The sequence below is a fragment of the Sinocyclocheilus grahami genome, unplaced genomic scaffold, assembly GCF_001515645.1.
Source record: "Sinocyclocheilus grahami isolate Dianchi unplaced genomic scaffold, SAMN03320097.WGS_v1.1 scaffold11.1, whole genome shotgun sequence".
Classification (NCBI taxonomy): Eukaryota; Metazoa; Chordata; class Actinopteri; order Cypriniformes; family Cyprinidae; genus Sinocyclocheilus; species Sinocyclocheilus grahami.
The window spans coordinates 427,350-447,269 of record NW_015505190.1 but is presented as its reverse complement, the minus strand read 5'-3'; the positions used below and the strand labels follow the sequence as shown (position 1 = coordinate 447,269).

General features: G+C 36.5%; 2 protein-coding genes and 1 pseudogene across 2 annotated transcripts; 2 read left to right on the top strand and 1 right to left on the bottom strand.

The window, feature by feature from the left end:
* The first annotated feature begins 2,042 nt into the window (after positions 1-2,042).
* LOC107594941 (protein S100-A16-like) lies at positions 2,043-10,239 on the top strand. The gene is made up of 3 exons (XM_016285175.1): positions 2,043-2,164; positions 9,032-9,159; positions 9,600-10,239. The coding sequence occupies exons 2-3, from the start codon at positions 9,040-9,042 to the stop codon at positions 9,756-9,758; spliced, it is 279 nt and encodes a 92-aa protein (XP_016140661.1). The 5' UTR covers positions 2,043-2,164; positions 9,032-9,039; the 3' UTR covers positions 9,759-10,239.
* A 1,396-nt stretch (positions 10,240-11,635) lies between these two features.
* On the top strand, positions 11,636-13,381 carry LOC107594934 (protein S100-A1-like). Its single transcript, XM_016285166.1, has 3 exons — positions 11,636-11,850; positions 12,615-12,780; positions 12,864-13,381. The coding sequence occupies exons 1-3, from the start codon at positions 11,771-11,773 to the stop codon at positions 13,038-13,040; spliced, it is 423 nt and encodes a 140-aa protein (XP_016140652.1). The 5' UTR covers positions 11,636-11,770; the 3' UTR covers positions 13,041-13,381.
* A 2,187-nt stretch (positions 13,382-15,568) lies between these two features.
* On the bottom strand, positions 15,569-18,942 carry LOC107596133 (serine/threonine-protein kinase pim-2-like; annotated as a pseudogene).
* Positions 18,943-19,920: the final 978 nt, after the last annotated feature.

The window sequence follows — 19,920 nt, the reverse complement described above, 5'->3', positions numbered from 1 at the left end:
ATAGAGGGCGCTGTTACTCTCTTTCTCTCCCTCTCTCTCATTCATGGTTAAATAAACTATAACCTGATTAAGCACTATGAACCGGCATGTTTACACAGGGCAGTTTAGACTTTAAGTCTTTACTCCAGTGATATTTTTGATGAAATTCACAAAACCATGATTCAAACATCAACAGTTGTCTTTAAGTTGCGCTTTGTCATAAATGCCATTTGACTGATCACTCTTTGCAGCTCATAACACAAACAAGATGATTCCAAGTTGTTTAGAGCCCTCCAAAAATGTGCATTGGCAAAACTACTATAAATCAATGAATTTTTGTTTAAAAAAATATTATAATAAAAAATTGCCAACATAATACCAGCAGGGTGGTTTTGTTTTGTTTTGTCAGCCAATCAATTAATCCCTGTCATTATGTCATCTATAAAGATGATTTGCAATACAGTTCTAAAACCATAAATCTTTCATGAAGAGCTTCTCACATCTGCGCTTGCACAATCCATTTTCTGGCATGGAAACGTCAGAAGTTACACTTATGAAGTTGAGCAACGTTCTTTACAACTTTGAAAACTGGGAGAAAATATTAAGAGGGATTTTATTTGGGAACTTTCTGGGAGAAAGTAAACAATTGCCTAACAAAAGATAAATATTAGATTACATAAAAGTTTGTCATTAAAATATATTTACAGGTTATGTTGTATAATTATTATCAATACTATTACTTTTTTTTTTTTTTTTTTACAATTATGTGATGCAGGAGAGGTATTAGGATTTAGGCTCGGCTTGTAGGTGTGTCCTGTTTCACAACGTGTGCTAATCATGGTTTTAACAGTGTTTGCTTGATACAATTGTGCTAGATTTTACATCCAGAACAATATTCTGTTCCTGTCAAGACTTATCTTGGTCCCAAAATACTACCCATGGTGGCTACCCATGTTTTTAAATAGTTTACTAAGACAGTAGTTAGCCGTACACCCTAATATGTGTCTTCTGACTGGCTAGATGTGCTATCCAAGTTATATGAACGACCTCATATTCTAAACAAAACAAAATCAATAAAAAAAAAAACATAAAATAAAACAAGGAAAGAATGGGGGGAGGGGTGGGCCTGGGCAGGTCAGATAGATTCAGCCAGTAGAGGGCCTAAACAGAATATTTACATTAACATGTAAAAGAAAACATATATTTTATTTGACCTATTTAATGTTTCTAGTTTTGATTTTATAAACCGTTGAACTTTTGCTTTGTGATTAAAGTTTTAATGGCACTTACAGCCAGAAATTCTGTTGTATTGTCTGGCAATAATTATGATGGCAAACAATGCTACTCAAAGGCAAACAAAACCTACATTAATGTTGCATAGTACCAACCAAACACAGAGACTGTGGGCTTAGTGAACAGGGTGGAGGAGAATCACTGGACTGTGAGGGTTTTGTCTTGGTAATTGGAAGGCACATGTTCCTGATAATTGTGTTCTGGTATGCTGTGCGCCCCACAGCAGACAGCTTTCTCTCTCACATAGCTGCATTCTTTCTCTCTCCCGCCCTCACATATGCACAAACATAGCTTCATGCTGCAGAAAGAAAGTTACACAGAAAAGAAAACTTTGAAAACTTATATTTTGATCAATGTGGCAAAGCATGTTGGCTAGAAACTCAGAAAAAAAGTAGGCCTATCTGACTAAGCTCTCAAGGTGTGGCTGGATGATGATCTCACTATGCTAGTCTCACTAAGCCTTTGTGCAACGATCAAATGCATGCTCCTACTTGTGACAGGCACACACTCTCACAGGCCATTCAAACATGGGCCTTGCAGTTGGCACAGAACTCACTGCAATGAGTCAGAAAGCAGAAAATGGTCGTAGATGGTTAGAAGAAAACTGGCTGAAGTGGTGTTATTCACTTCCTAAAACTCTTCTCACCACTCACCTCATTTTCCAGTGTGGTTATGACAGTACACTTTCTGGGGAGTTATGTCCTCACAACACCTCTCTTGAGTAATATATCCTGTTTTCCCCACCCATAAAGTTCTGGGTATACGCCCAGTGCTTTGATGGGAAAAAAAAACTTGGGAAGATTGGAATTCGCAGAAGAGGCATTTTTATAGGCATTGTACTGGCTTAAGTTAGAAGAGGCAAGAATCAGCAGAAGTTTCCTTACAAAACTAGGTAAGCAGTCCAATTTGATCCTAAGAAGTTTGTAGGACAACCCTATTGTTTATTTGATGAGATTTGTTGGTTTAGAATAACATAAGATGTTTTCTTCTGGATATTATAACAATTTTACCCAGGTTTTTAGGTGGTCAAGGATATTCATCATTTAGCTTGTTTTGTTTCGTAATCCCTGCTGAAAAGGCGTTTTCTGGTTTCTGTTGGTCTCTGTTTGCCGTTTTTTTGTGGAAGTTGAGGGCACTTTTCAGATGGTCAAACTGGTCTGTTAGCTGGTTTTAATGTGCTTGAACTGTGGAACACAGAACTTTGGCATCAAATTAACTGGGTTCCATATATAAGCTTTCGTGCCCTATGCAAATGTGTCACTTTCCGTTTAATCCCACTCTGCGTGAATATTTCAGTCCGGCGACTACAAATAGCCGATCCGATTCCCTATAGATGTAACGCAAGCCCTTCTCCCTTTACACCAAAGAAGAAATCAGAAACCTGGTATTTATTAATTCAGAGCTTTTTCTCAGGGCGCACGCGTGCAAATCCTCCGCGTGAGGTGAATAGATTCGCTGCTAATTATGCGCCGTTTGCTGTGATAAGCCCTGCAGTCGACCTTACGGGAGTTTGGGGGGAAAGCACTCGATCCTTAACCGGACGAAGCACGACCTCAATGTGTCAGCGGTGACACGACCACCAGAACGACGTTAATTATGAATACAGAGATAAGACAGCAACGGTGGGAGCTGTCTGATAACACAGAGAGCTCGAGCCAACTTGTGCACCGTTACCTTCGAGTGCTGACAGCTTGGCACAAGCAAATTATTCACACCTCATGAAGAGACAGAGAACAAGCTTCTTATTCTACGTTTATATACATACACTGGAAAAACGAACACCACCACTAAATAAAAAATATTCTTAAAGGGACAGTCCACTCCCAAAATTAAATTGCGTCATCATTTGCTCACCCTCATGTTGTTCCAAATGTGTCACTCTGTCGTCCTTCACTGTAGAAAAAAGATATTACATATTAATATTACAATGTTTGCATTCTCCAAAATGAGTAATGAGTACAATTAGTGATTTACAGCTATATTTAGGTATAGAAAGGATATCTAATAGCCTAAATGAAATACCAGTTATTTTAGGTATCAGATCATTCAGTCATGTTAGGACAATGAGTTAACTGTGAGAGCTGTACTGTAAGTAAGGTATGATCTTGTGGGAACAAGAACATATTAAAGAAATAAGAGCTGTGAACCACCTGTCCGAACAAGTGCAACAGTTTATGTGAGAGCTGAACATGAGAAATGCGAACAAAGCCTTATTCTCTCAGTCACTTTCTCAACCTCATTCTTTCTTTACATTTTCATCCAGTGATGGTTGCAAGTTTGACATTTTTCAGTAACATTAGGAAACAAGGGCAAACCACAAGTAGCCTGGAGGGACATCTAGAGGACCAAGGATGGAATGCAGTTGAAGAAAACTCTAATACACTAATAGATACTATTGCATTTTTATTTGCCCAGTGATTAGAAATTCAGTTCAGTTCAATTCATTCAGTTGACCTTGTTTAGGGTAGACACCATAGGTTTTATTCACAGTGTCACCACAGAGCAATTTTTTTTTTATTTGGGAAGCTTCTGAACTTGCCAAGCTACAAGCTTAATAATTTTAAATAGCTACTGTATACTACAGTCACGCTACTCTTTTGAACTGCAATTTATATTTACATTTTTTTAACAGTACAATTTCAAAAAGTAGACTGCAGTGTAGCTTCTTCAAAATATTGAAGTAGGCTATCTTTCAAAAATTATAACTTCACTAAACATGACACAAACACAATAAGTGATTCTGAATGAATGAACACTTAGTTGGGTAGAATTAACAAACAGTATTAAACTTGAACAGGTACATTTTAGAATAGAATAACAACACCATAATTTAACAAGTGAGTCAAACTATGTATATTTCGGGGACTCGAATCAGTTAATCATTTGAAAAATCTGTTAATTTACATGAACCATCTGAACAAACTGATTCAATAAAATGAATTGGACTTTCTAACACCACAAATAATGGTACGTTTACATGACAACTAAACAGAAAAGATTTTCCTTTGCGTTTTTGAAAAGTTGTTGCATAAAGTCGACAATGTTGTCAAAATGATCCCCGTTCACACGGATCCACTAAAATGACTAGAAATGCTGTTCTATTCATGCCAGGCCAGTAGTGTTAAGAAACACATGTGCACATACTAATAGACTAAACATGTAATACGCATGAACTTGTCGTCACCATTTTCACAAATATGCATGTTTGTAGTTTAAATGATAACGCAGTGGTCTCAAACTCAATTCCTGGAGGGCCACAGCTCTGCAGAGTTTACCCTTATGAAAATTAGCCATGGTTTTACTACAAATAAAACCAAAGAACCATGGTTACTATAGTTTAACAATGGTAACCACAAATGAACCATGGCTTTGCTACACTAACCATAGTTTAACCATGGTATTTGTGGTAAAACTGTGCCAAAGAACCATGGTTACTATAGTTTAACAATGGTAACCACAAATGAACCATGGCTTTGCTACACTAACCATAGTTTAACCATGGTATTTGTGGTAAAACTGTGCCAAAGAACCATGGTTACTATAGTTTAACAATGGTAACCACAAATGAACCATGGCTTTGCTACACTAACCATAGTTTAACCATGGTATTTGTGGTAAAACTGTGCCAAAGAACCATGGTTACTATAGTTTAACAATGGTAACCACAAATGAACCATGGCTTTGCTACACTAACCATAGTTTAACCATGGTATTTGTGGTAAAACTGTGCCAAAGAACCATGGTTACTACACTTCTACTACAATAAAACCATGGTTCATTTTCATAAGGGGAGCTTCAACCAGGACCTGCTTGGAAGTTCCTAGTAATCCTGAAGAGCTTGATTAGCTGGATCAGGTGTGTTTGATTAGGGTTGGTGCTAAAGGCCGTTTCTCAAACGGAAGGCTCCATCCTCCAGAGGTCGCATTTGCAGGCTGCATACGTCATCAAGGTTTATTTCAATTAACTGAATTATATTCTATTTATTTTATTGGGAAAATATTATATTCATAAATGTAATTTTTTTTCAACATTCCCAAAATTACATAATTTTCTTTGTGACTTTAACTACCTAATTATAACAATAAAAAAATGGTAATACCAAAAAAAGTGTCAAATTTGTGAAATAAATCATTTTGATTTACTACCTCTGTATTTCTTTGTTTTATCTATTTATTCTTATTTATTTATTCTTATTTTTTATTTGTCTTCCTATATTATTTCTGTATTCATAATGTCATCCAATGTTGTATTAATTGTTGAAGTTAAGTGTTAAGTTTGCATTATATTCGAGAGTCATAAGCATATTACAACAATTTACGCTTAATTAAGAATAATGGTAAAATATATAACTGTTAATATTCTAAAATAAGATCTTCTTTATGACATATGCTGCCTACAAATGTGACCTCTGAAGGATGCAGTCTTCTGTTTGAGAAATGGCCAAAATATGCAGAGCTTTGGCCCTCCAGGAATTGAGTTTGGGACCAATGCGATAACGGTATCATTTTCAAAACTTGCACTTTGAAACTCGCTTTAAAGTTTTTATTTTCATGCCCCCAATATGCCATTGTTGTGTATATAAATGGCCAAAACGCATAAAAAGTTTTCAGTTTTTAGTTGAAAATGGTGTTGTGTAAGAGAGAGGCCCGTTTAGGATGACTCGATTTACAATAATGATTCAGACTTTCCAACAATATGAGATGGGACTATTTAGGATGAACTGATTCACTAAAATTGCACTTTTCAGCACTACAAATAATAGAGGGGAGCATTTTGGACAAATCAATTCACAATAATAATTCAGACTTTCCAATGATATTTGGTTGAGGTGAGTGCGTTTGTTTATTCCTTCAGCTCAGTATTTAGTTGTGTTACAATGCTACTTTTTGGGTAAAATTGTTTTATTTAGGCCTATAAAATCATCTGAACTTCACACTGATGAAAAAAAAGTAACAAATTCAGCTAGTAGCGTCACTACTTTTAGTTAATTGCTCTCCAGCACTTGATGCTGTTATGTTTAGAATTTTGTAGCATCAATTGCAGTGCCTTTCTGCGTGGTTTTATTGCTCGTTTCCATTTGGCAGCTGGCATGTACTGGAAATGTTCATGGGTTTGTTGACTTCTGAATTTCACAGCGCCTCATTACATGACAGTTTGTTTGGGTCCCTTGGGACACTAGGAGCACCTCTCAATCAGCCTGTCTGATGCTTCTGCCTTAGTCTGACCAAGTCTGAGCTTGAGTATCACCTAATGAGCACATCTCATTTAGAACTATTTTAAGACAAAGACACTTCTCTCTGCGGCAAACACAAGCCTCTCACAGCTAAACACATGACTTCATACAAATAAAATCTGTCTTTCCACAGCCACAACTACAGTAATGCAAAGCCACACTGGTTGCTCATAAGAGAGAGGATTAATAACCCTGATTATCAGTCAATTCCAGCAGGCCTTCCACCAGTAATTTTCACCCAAGCCCTGCTCAGGCTTCTCTCTTTCTTTCTCTAATTAGGTTAATAGAGGGCCACCAGTAATTGGAAGGATGGTAGAGCAGTGGTGTAGTGTACTAATGTTAGTGGTGTAGTGTAAGTATTCAGGTGTGACGTCTGTCAGATGGAAGATTTACCTGAAAGGGGTGGCCTATAGAATTACCCATACGTCACACGCACATTAAAATCACATTAATTTTGTGCGTGCATGTGAGCGTTGCAGCTCATCTCAAGGGAAAATTAAGGCCTTGTTTAGACTGGCAGCAAAATCTGATTACTAGGGATGCACAATATATGGGAAACATATTGGTTATCATCCAATAATAGTTTTTTTTTTTTTGGATATATGAAATTGTGCATTGTCATTTTTATATTAAAACCTTTGACGTCATATAGGCTAATGCTCAATAAGCTAGTCAATTAAAACAATAATCATTTAATAAAATAGTTCAATATAATCTTCAGCAGGTCTCAAAATTATGATAATTTTTTTTCATTATTATAATTTTTTAAATACACAAAACTAGTATAGAATTCCAATATCACCCATTCATCAATATTGTCCAGAACTCTTTTTTTTTTGTATTTGGTCTACATTGTAAAAGATTATTAGAGTACATGTACTCATGTACTCAAATTTGAACATTTAATTCAATGTATTACTAGCAGTTTCCTTGTTATTATTTGTGAAATTTACCTGCAAAATATGAATGCATTTTTTAGTAAGTAAATCCTACACCTTTTTTCAGTGTATACTGTATGAATTTTGTGGAATTGTGGCCTTCATTTGTGTTTTACTGTACCTGGGGTTTGTTATGGATAAGCTTGCTAAATGTCACTGGAAGGAAACCCAAATTAGATCATTAATTATTTGTTAGTGTCAAATATGAGAGGATCTACAGTACAAGAAAATTAAATGCAGTAGGTTACAGTTTATTGCTTTACTTTGTGTGTCAGTAGGGAAGGTAAAAAGGGTTATTGATCCAAAAGGAGTGGGCATCCTTCAAAGAGTGTGTATGGGCTTTTGTGTTTGTATGTTGTTGGATGAGAGAGAGAGTGTAACAGACATGTAGCAGGCAACCCCAGCGGTAATGTGAGCCTGTGGCCTGAGTGGATCGAATGTCCGTTAAAGATCACAGGTTCCATTGTCTTGTGGTATACACTCTACAGCTCCACACACTCCTCCTCTGCTCCTCTCTCCCTCCTCCCTTCTTCATGCTCTTTAATTATTCTAGCATCATCCCTCTCCTCAGGTCACTCTTTTTCCAGTGCCTGCCCTTCCTTTAGTCATCCCGCTGCTAAAATGTCACTTACTAACATTAAGACTCCATCCTAAAAATATATATTGCAGTGTTTTCCGATCTTTTTATCTCAGGTACCACCGTAAACCCTTCAGTAAGATTTGAGTACCCCTTCATAGATACCAAAAATGAATTCCTATGAACCTACTGTATATGAAATACAGTAAAACAAAAGCCATCATTTTTTACTAATGTTAATGAGAAGATAATAATTATATTAATAATTATATAAAATGTACATATATTATATTATATTATATTATATTATATTATATTATATTATATTATATTATATTTAATATATAACTTGTCATCCGTCAGGTGTTTACCTGTCTTTGGCCTCAGACACTGGAACAGGCCTCATTCCTTTGACCCTGGAAAATGGACTATATCATAATACATTATATTAAGTCATACTTTCATTTTTTTTAGGCTAGGCTTAACAAAGCTACATCAAATTATTTACTCATATTAATATTTATTTATAAGTACTCCCTGAAAATTACCTCCCACTGTTAAAAAATAATTTTCAAAGTTGTAAATAAAACAGATTATTTGAGCACATTTTACAAGACTTACACTCTAAAAAAAACGCTGGGTTAAATGCAACCCAGTGCTGGGTAAAATATGGACAAACCCAGCAATTGGGTTGTTTTGACCCAGCGGTTGGTTTACTACCCAGAAGGTTAGGTTAAAAATTTAACCCAACCGCTGGGTCAAAACAACCCAATTGCTGGGTTTGTCCATATTTTACCCAGCACTGGGTTGCATTTAACCCAGCATTTTTTAAAGTTTAAGTGTTTGAAATTTCGTGTTTAATTATTTGCTTTTCTTTGTAATTATTTGTGAAATTTACCTGCAATTTCGAAGTGAAAATCGTTCCAAAGTAAACTCTTGAGGTACACATATAGTGACAAGATGAAAACTGAATCTTTGTTTATAATGTATGTTCTTCTCTCCTTTATACAGTTACAAATATGGAGGGTGCCATTAAAACAGTTGTTATGCAGTTCCTGTCTTCAGCACGGGGAAAAGAGAGCCTGGGTGGGAAGAGCTTCCAAAAGTTAGTCCAGAGTCAGCTGGGAAACATCATGGGTGTAAGTAACAAATCTCTCATTTTGTTCCATTTAGTTGACACATAACATGTCCATGGACTACAAGATAAAGATTTTAGCCTCAAGGTATACATAAGTGAGTATGTTTGTTAAATAATTGTTTAATCACCCTTTTGCCTTCATTGGTTTATTTTAGGTGGTCCTGTCATTTGCAATTAATGTGACAATTAAATTAAAAGTACAAATATTTCATAATCTCTCAATTAATATGAGGTCGTAAGTACTGCATGCATAATAATTATAAGAGAATTTGCTAAATTAATTAAAAGTAAAAGTAGTTTTAGATGAAGTATAGCATGTCGCAACACAGAACAAAAAAATTGTCAAGACTGCACTTCATTGGCTGTCTGTGTTTTCTGGACTAAGCTTGATTGGGCAATGCTAAATAGTTGAGGATTTCACACTCTCTCTGTCTCTGTCAGGACACTGACAGCTCTTCAGCAGTGAAGGACATGATGAAAGGCCTGGATGACAACCAGGACGGGAAGGTCAGTTTCCAGGAGTACCTGACGCTGGTGGGCTACCTGGCCAACTCAATGAGTGAGCAGAAAGCACAGAGCAGCGCAGCCGGTGGACCATAAGAAGCCCAAAAAGCGTTGATGACACTGACAATCATTTGTAATGCTGGAGTCTTGCACCAGTAATGAGAGACTGGGGATAGTTGTCACAATTGTTTTACGTATTAAAAAGTTTTCAAGGTAACTTGCTTTAAAAAAGAAAAGGTCAAAACATTGTTTTGGCCAAAACACACTGTATTAATAAATTGTGTAAAATTACCGTAAATTTACATACATAACAAAACAGAACTAATTTAGCCCTTGTGACTTCCTGTTGTTACAACTAGCCTTGGTCTCCAATGCAATATAACATCTGCAATGATCTGAAAACACTTTTAAAGTCAAATTATAAATCTGTTTACATGTACACGCATTAATGAATTTATAAAACAATGTCTGACCTGTGGCCATGTACAAGTGCTAAATCAAGTAACTTTTTGTTGCATAATTGTTTGCTTTTTTTGTTATTTTTGCTTTCCATGTTAACAGGTTTTCATTTCTAGGCTCACATGTTTTCATATATGATTTAATTGTTTTACTGGGAACGAAATATGCTTGATTAGTGCTTAAAACAAGGCATAACTGGTGAACGCAAGCCATCAAATATACTAAAAATGTCAATGTCAATGTTGTACACATCAGATTTGTCCATTTAAAAAAGTGAAATTTTACACAACTGGAGAAATGTTTTTGTATAACCTTTCAATTAAAATATGGAAATAATGACAAAATTGTAATTTTAGTCATCCTTTAACTTTCAGACATGTAATACAAGCTAAAGATCATGGTGCTCTGGGTACAGCCTGTGCCCTAGCATGAATACATGTTTTTATGTGTACATATTTTGTGTGTTTGTCAGTGTCCTTTGAATTTGGCCATTCGTGTGTTTTCAGTCGCAAGCCTTGGCTGGCATACGTGTATGGACACCATTTGCTTAATGATGAACACCTGTGCAGCAGTATCAGGTGTGACAGGACCACTTGTAGTCAGATGCTCACACACACACACACACACACACACACACACACACACCTGAGAGATTATCAGCACCTCTTAAAGACCCTTGGGTTGTTAGTAACTACATTTGTGCCATGTAACCTTGTTTGGCCTGTAACATAATCAGTCCTCAGGCACCTGACCCCATTTCATCTTATAGCTTATGTGCCATTATGCTAATAATTGTAGAAAAGTGCATCAATAAATTACAATTATATATTACATATATAAATGTGTTTGATAGATAGAGATAGATAGAATTGCACCATTAAGAAGCTTGACCAATCCCTAATTATATTATATAACATTTCATTACATAACTGAAATAACATAGACATTAAAATATAAAAAGCATATTTTTATAAAGCATATTTTAAAGCATAACTGCTGGTAATGTAGTATTTCTATAGCTCGGCTGATTTTCATTATAGCGATGTTTGTGTCTAAGTCATCAATTACAGCAGATAAATCATTTAGTTTGGGGTGCTGAACTATCACGTCTCTAAAAGTTTAATGTGACAAGCACCAGTACATATAACTAACCTTTAGGATCAAACATATCTATTTACCCAAAAGCTCTTCTTTCAGGTAAGTCCAGGCCTTCAGAGCGTGTATATACATGAATGTCATGTTGTATCATTAGATAAGCTTGAAAACATGACTGGTGACATTTAATGAAACAATAAAGTCCATTACATGTACATTTTATAATTTTTTTTCAAATTGATTCATTCAAATCTTATGTTGATACATGTAGTCACGTGTATATATTTTCATGATTCACAAATTGAGTGTCGATCAATAAAACAAAACATTGATTATGTGGCTTGATTTAATTTGCTCAAGTTACCGTCTAACTCAACATCAACATCACATTTATTCCTTTATATAACACTGTTTTTAAAAAATTTCTTGCATTGTGAATGTGTAAACAGAGAGGACAAGAGGTAGGCAGAGACAAATGAAGGATGGATGGAGGAAGGGAGGAAGGGAGGAGGAGTGTAAGGTATGATGGGAGGAGGACCAAGTAGGTATATAAGATGCTGGCCATCGCCTCTCGTCTTCACCAGCATTCATCTCTCCTCAAGGAACAGAAGAGCAACAACCTTCTAACAGCAAGGTAAGGGACAGAAAAGAATGGATGGAAGAACAGACAGTAATTGTGAATTCTTTAGAGTTCGCTTTTGTGCTGCCTGATGTTTCTAATGAGCTTCTGGACATGACATGCTTGGTCAGATCATGTGCTAAAGAAAAGTTTGATGTAATGAGCTGCTATTGGAGAAAATTCTTTAATGTGGCTCTCCACCTCAAGTTCTGCGTGGCTTGTGGTTCATCTCTATAAAGTATGTGAGGAGGCTTTTCTTCTCCACTGAAGTTATTTTTGCCAACACAACCCAATATGTCTATCAGTTCATCCATCAGGACAGGGCTAAGCTCAAACCGAGGGCAGTGCTTGGTTAAATATGTGTGTGTGTGTGTGTGTGTGTGTGTGTGTGTGTGTAGTGAGTTGTGGGCACTGAGATTGGCTCAGATTACACTTGGCCGAGTAACTTCCTCCCCAGGTTCTGGAGTGTTTTTTCCAGTTTAGGATTTCACCCTTATCAGGCGAGTCACATTTCCCTTCTGTAGTTAAGTTAAGCCCGTAGGATGATCTGAAGAGGGAAGGAGGGGTCAAAGCATGTTGAGCTGAGAATATATTACTGCTTCTTTTGCAATGCTTTTACTGTTGTGGTCTGAAGAAAATAAGTCTGCCTTGTGCTTTTAAATATTTAAAAATGAGCCAGAAATACTCCCCCTAAAGAAAACCTTTTGTGCATCCTTGAGTGCATTTATAAGTCTAAATACAGCCGCTCGCTACAGTGACCAATAAATCTTTCTTTCCAGAATGTCTAATGTTCTAAACTCAGAGAATGCCTCCACTCTGGAGAACGCCATGCAGCTGATGATCCAGACGTTCCACAAGTACTCTGGAAATGAGGGCGACAAATACACTCTCAGCAGGCAGGAACTCAAAGAGATGCTAACGCAGGAGCTGGGCAACTACCTTGGGGTAAGGAGAAAACACAGTTTTGACTTCTTTGTGAAAGTCAGATGTTTCTGAATAACTTTATCTGCGTCTCTCTTGCTCCACAGAATGCACAGGATAAGGATGCGGTAGATAAAGTTATGGGAGACCTGGATTCAAACAACGACGGTGAGGTGGACTTCACAGAGTTCGTCATCCTCGTTGGTGCCCTCACTGTCGCCTGCAACGACTTCTTCCTCGAGTATCATGAAAAGGATGAAAAGAAGGCTGAAAAGAAAGAGTAGAGTTGCATTTCTCCGAACAAAAGCCAACACATGACCAGCGAATGATGATGAGGGGGAAATGAGGGGAGAAAGGGAATATGTGTGTGTGTTTGTGTGTGTATGAATCTTCCTTACTGATACTTACAAAGTTGCATCCACATCCTGCATCCATGCAATCCTGGGTACACAAAATGTTCCATGAGGCACAACATGTTTCCAACCCCTGAACCTATTAGACGCATTAGGAATGAGATTTTGACATGGTCTTTGTTGAATATGTGAATATGTGTTTCTTCCTTTCTTTAGTTTTTTTAACAATTGGAGTTGTTAATTTTAAAATAATCTCTCCATATAACAATAAACCGCAGATTTAAAAATAAATAAATGCAGTTGGTGTGCTTTTTTCGCAGCAAGTGCACGTGGCAGGGTGTTTGTTAATGAACTGTTTCGTATTTTGTCAATGATACGAGGATGGAACAAAAATGGGTTATAATTAACGACTTTAATTAAAACATTGATGAAAATGTAACGAGAAAAAACACAAGGCATTAACAGTAGGTCTTTTTTTTATTTTAGAAAGAATGATTGTTTGGACTTATCCAATTAGTCAGTAATGAGTGCATTTCCTATACGCAACTTCCAAACCGCACAAAAAAAACCCACAATGTATAGCTAACTATAAGAGGTTCTCAAATGTGAAGCACCAAACTCAAATCCTGCACACATTAAAATATACAGTAGGCCTATATTGTACCACATTGACGATTGTCACGACACCCAATGAGGAAGGGTTGTGTGGAGTTTCTGTACTGATGTAAACAAACTAAATGTTTCGTGCACACCAGATTCAAATTGTGGATTTTGAATGAATGCTAATTAAATTACAGTCCGTTTTTACATAAAGCAGTTGAATGAATTCAGAAGACTTGGAATAAACCACACATCATGGACTACTTCTATCATAAAGATTATAAATTGATTATAAATACTACAACATAAAAACGAATCTGAATTGCCTCATTTAAAAAAAAATAGATATATAAATATATAAAGTGTACAGAATTCTTTTTAGCTAATAACTCAGCAACTGTGTGATAGAATCAAAATTCTTTTTATAAATTTTAGCTTTAACCCTGAAAAAAGGTGCATTTCATTTTATTGATTATTGATCAACTAATTTTAATTTGATTAAAAAAATACTTTTTTTTAACTCCTCCTAAACCGTTTGGTCAGATCTTCACCAAACTTTGCAGGCCAGCTCTAGAACTTGCTGGCAAAAATTATTTTGATTTTGTTTAGCAGATACAATTATTTATATTTGTCTGGATTGACCCAATATGACTAACATGTCTATGCGTGCACAAAGTTAAAACTTCTCAAACCTTGTCCATATGGAGAACAAGTCATTGTGAAGAAACAGGTTTAGTTTCATGAATTTTGAGCTGTACATTAAATTTGGGTAGAATCATAAAACATTTTTGATAATAACTCTGGAACCATTATAGTTACAATCAAAATTCACAATAAAAAAAATCTTCTGATTCCTTCAGTGTCCCCAAATCAGTTGATTGACTATTTCTGCAAAAAGCATTGCTAAGATATCAGTTAACTGATGGTCTTTTTCCGAGCTTATGTATATCTGCTGAATGCAATGTCCATGTTTAACAAAACTGGACATACAATTAACACATCCATTAAGTTAAAAATTGGCATGCACCTTCTATGTTGGATGTCCGTATCCTCTAACATATTCTCTAATATGACTCAGTCACCTCAAAAACTCTCTTATATACTTTATTATATTTTTTCTTACAAGGTTTTCTTATAAATTCAATTATCTTATTAAATTATACTTATCTTATAAACTTCTACACTTGTCTATCTTATACACTTATAAACTTATCTTATACACATCTATCTTATACACTTACCTTTAAACGTATAGACTTATCTATCTGATACACTTATCTTACAAAATGTCTTACTGATTTTTTTAAGAAGTATATATCAATTTAAAGACTATACAAATAACTATTACAAGTATTGCTGCTTCAAGTCGAGGTGGCAGACACTACCAGGACATGCCGGCCCTCACAAGATGCAAAGGGTTGAGTGGAGGGATGGAAAGGCCACTCATATCAGCCCGCCAGATGCAAAGCTGACTGAAGATAGAAAACAACAGGTTGGCCATGACAGGAGTTGTTTTCTTAGTTTCTTCATGTCTTACTCCGTGACCTGATAAAAACAAAAACAAAACAAAAAACAGCATTAATAGTCTAAACACATTACAAAATTGATTTGGCAAACCAAACCAAAAATGACAAAAAGCATTTAGCTCATCTTTAGACTTAGTACCTCAAGCCAGTCATGGAGATGCATCTTCTACAGATTGATCCTCTGCTGTGGATCAGACTGCAGACATGAAGAAATCATCTGGCAGCATTCTGTCCAAAAAGACGAGAGATGTTTGATTTATTAGCTTATTCTTTACTCCTGCTCTCTTTCAAGCTATCTGTCTTTTTTGTGTGATTTTGAATACAGATTATCCTTCATTCTTCTTTGATGAAGATCTTACCTTGTGACAGGCCAGGTCTGGTCCAGCTCCTCTTACTGATCAGATCCAGGTCAGTCTGTGGGATAATATCCGCACGCCATCATGAACCGGAGGATCTCTAGTGACCACACTGTTGTCGGCTTTGCATAGTATCTGCCGTTCACGGTGACCTCTGGTGGACAGTACGCTTTTGTGCCTGGAGGAAAGAGGTTTTGCCCATTTAACACATTTCCACATCATGTTGACTGTACAGGATGAAATTCTGTGAGATAATTAACAAAGTAGTTCATAACACATACCACTGAAGACTTCGTAGCCAAGTCTCTTCATTTGCACACCACACCCGAAGTCAATCAATTTCACCTCCATGGTGTCCTGGTTTACCAGCAGGTTCTCCATTTTTGTGTCCCGATGAAAGACACCACGCTTGACACAAACGTTAGCGGCTTCAGTGACCTGCCGCATGATGTTTCGTGCCATCCCCTCATCGAGACTCTCCCCGTGGAGCTTTACGAAACTTTTTAAATCCATGCAGGGCATGGGCCGCTCCATGACCATAATGAAGTGGTCCTCCCAGTCCAGAATTTTTATGATCTCAGGAGCTCTGGGGCTTTTATTGGCCATGAGTGTCAGGCCTATCTCCATTGGGATGCCTTCGGGATGACCAGGCTAGAGAAAAGGAAATATGATACTTAGATGGAGATGGTTTCCCGTATAATGACTTGGTTCACAAATCAGAACAGTTTGCCTACTGAGAAATCATTTTTAGTCTGTGATTAATATTAATAAAAGATGTTATAAATTGAAAACAGTGACTGAGAAGCAGTAATATAGAGAGTGCAGCCTACTCACCACTCTGAAATATGGCATGTTTGGTGACTTCACTGAAACTTTCACAGCCACCTGATCAACAAAACAAAAAATAACAATTAGCATGTGCACAGAGGTCATATCAGTCTAGCCATTAATTCTGAAGAGATAGGCAAAGTTTTGTAAGTAAAAGAAATTGAAACCTCAAGTCCATCCTTGCAGCGAGTCCTTTCGTAGACAAAACCAAATCCTCCTTGACCCAGTTTTGGGCCGATTTTATAATGGCTGTGTGGCCTATAATGTGGCCTAATAAAACATAAACAATTGCAGTTAGTATGAAATACAACTTTATATATACATTTTATTTCATTGTAAAAAAAATTAAGTACAATGAACTTTAGGTGTTTGTAACTTACAAATTAAATTACATTAAAATGAGTTGAATCTTGTATAACATAAAAAGCTGAAAATTGCTTATTTTTATGAGTTATTGTAAAAACACGTCATGACTTATTGATCATTGTTTACAGTGTTAATAATTAATAATAACATTTTGTATTTGTATTTGTATTTATTATTCTTACCTTTGCCCGGTACATCCTGCTCTAGCTGTTCCTCAGCAGCTACAGGGTGGACTTTAAAAGCTGGAGCTATAATATGAAACAAATCAAATAAATCAGTCAAATAACATACAGGTGCATCTCAATAAATTAGAATGTCGTGGAAAAGTTCATGAGGCTGGGGTCAAGGCATCAAGAGCCACCACACACAGACGTGTCTAGGAATTTGGCTACAGTTGTCGTATTCCTCTTGTTAAGCCACTCCTGAACCACAGACAACGTCAGAGGCGTCTTACCTGGGCTAAGGAGAAGAAGAACTGGACTGTTGCCCAGTGGTCCAAAGTCCTCTTTTCAGATGAGAGCAAGTTTTGTATTTCATTTGGAAACCAAGGTTCTAGAGTCTGGAGGAAGGGTGGAGAAGCTCATAGCCCAAGTTGCTTGAAGTCCAGTGTTAAGTTTCCACAGTCTGTGATGATTTGGGTTGCAATGTCATCTGCTGGTGTTGGTCCATTTGTGTTTTTTGAAAACCAACGTCACTGCACCCGTTTACCAAGAAATTTTGGAGCACTTCATGCTTCCTTCACACTGCCAAAAGCACCAAAAGTTGGTTAAATTACCCTGGTGTTGGTGTGCTTGACTGGCCAGCAAACTCACCAGACCTGAACCCCATAGAGAATCTATGGGGTATTGTCAAGAGGAAAATGAGAAACAAGAGACCAAAAAATGCAGATGAGCTGAAGGCCACTGTCAAAGAAACCTGGGCTTCCATACCACCTCAGCAGTGCCACAAACTTATCACCTCCATGCTACGCTGAAATGAGGAAGTAATTAAAGCAAAAGGAGCCCCTACCAAGTATTGAGTACATGTACAGTAAATGAACATACTTTCCAGAAGGCCAGAAAATGTTTTTTTTTATTGGTCTTATGAAGTATTCTAATTTGTTGAGATAGTGAATTGGTGGGTTTTTGTTAAATGTGAGCCAAAATCATCACAATTAAAAGAACCAAAGACTTAAACTACTTCAGTCTGTGTGCATTGAATTTATTTAATACACGAGTTTCACAATTTGAGTTGAATTACTGAAATAAATGAACTTTTCCACGACATTCTAATTTATTGAGATGCACCTGTATACTCAAATTAGAGTGGTTCTTCATTTAGGGGCACATTTGACTTGATATGTTTAAATTAAACTTCTCTCAACAATGTGAATTGATTTAATCAATGTTTAAGCTCTAACATACTGACTGGTTTGGTAATGACACCTAATAAAGCTATTCTCAGATCATGCTCTGATCAAAAACCTTTAAAAAAGTGATTCTTAATTTAAAAAAATTATTATTATTAGAATTATAATTGAATAATGAGCCTAAAATCAAAACATGATATGTTGATGTGATTGTACCATCTGTAAATGTCCGATAGGATCCGGCTTCAGCCTGGTGCTTATTCTCAGCTTTAGCCAGATCGTGTTTAGTGGCTCTCCGGTGAGGAAAGCGGAGAGCTGGCCACCTCCAGAAGCTCTTATTTCATGATAACAATATTTGTCACTCGATAAAAGTCAGATAGCAATCAGTCGATCAATCTATACTCCTAAACTTCAACCCACAAAATGAGCAGGTTCCAAGCCTAGGCGAGAAGTTGACCTAACTAAAAAAAAAATAAGGCAACCTATCGCACTCAACTTAAGTTAACTCAACTAGCAGCCGACAACTTAAAAACTTTAGTTCATCTAATGAATAAATGTCAGTCTACTGAGTGTTAAAATATCTGTCAGAGCAACCAAAGATTTTTAGCATTTAGCAATGCTAATCTTTTTTTTAACAATCCTCTTTCTTTTAGATTTATGTTTATTTTCAAAGCCTTCTACATAATATGGGTAGTATTTGCCTCTTAAAACTAAAGGCAAACATTTCTGCTGATAGACAAATGTACTAAACAAGATGCAATGAGATGCACATATACAGTAGCCTACCTCAGCACATGATTCTTAACCATGCTGAGGATCAACCAATTTTAAATCAGTAAAAATATGAACTCTGATCAACATGACAGCAAACTGACAGACAGCAGCAGCAGCAGCAGCATACATTAAGCCAGTACAATTTAAAACAATATTAATTTAATAATAATTAACTAAATGTTTTCAAGCTGCAATGCATGCTGGGAATATTGTTCAATGTAAAATTGTTTGTTCAGATGACTCAATTTGAAAAGTTGGGAGAACATTTGGATATGTTGTGAACAAATACTTGAGTATCTAAGTAAGGTAAACAAAACTACTTTTGCTAGCGACATAGAGTATTTTTGTTCAGTTCACACAAAAAAATAAACTGACTTCTACTAAAAATGATTTGTTCAGGCTACTTTTTTACATTGGTTAGTAGAACTTTTCGGAAGTTGGATTTTTTTATAGTGCACGTTCGTTCTTTGATACTTTTTGGTGCTTGATAATCACCATCCTCAACATTTTGTGATATTGTCAGGGCCATAGTCATAGGCCTCTACTTGTAATCACCATCCTCAACATTATGTGATATTGTCAGGGCCATAGTCATAGGCCTCTACTTGTAATCACCATCCTCAACATTTTGTGATATTGTCAGGGCCATAGTCATAGGCCTCTACTTGTAATCACCATCCTCAACATTTTGTGATATTGTCAGGGCCATAGTCATAGGCCTCTACTTGTAATCACCATCCTCAACATTTTGTGATATTGTCAGGGCCATATTCATAGGCCTGTACTTGTTGTAATCACCATCTTTAACATTATGTGATATTGTCAGGGCCATATTCATAGGCCTGTACTTGTCGTAATCACCATCCTCAACATTATGAGATATTGTCAGGGCCATATTCATAGGCCTGTACTTGTCGTAATCACCATCCTCAACATTATGAGATATTGTCAGGGCCATATTCATAGGCCTGTACTTGTCGTAATCACCATCCTCAACATTATGAGATATTGTC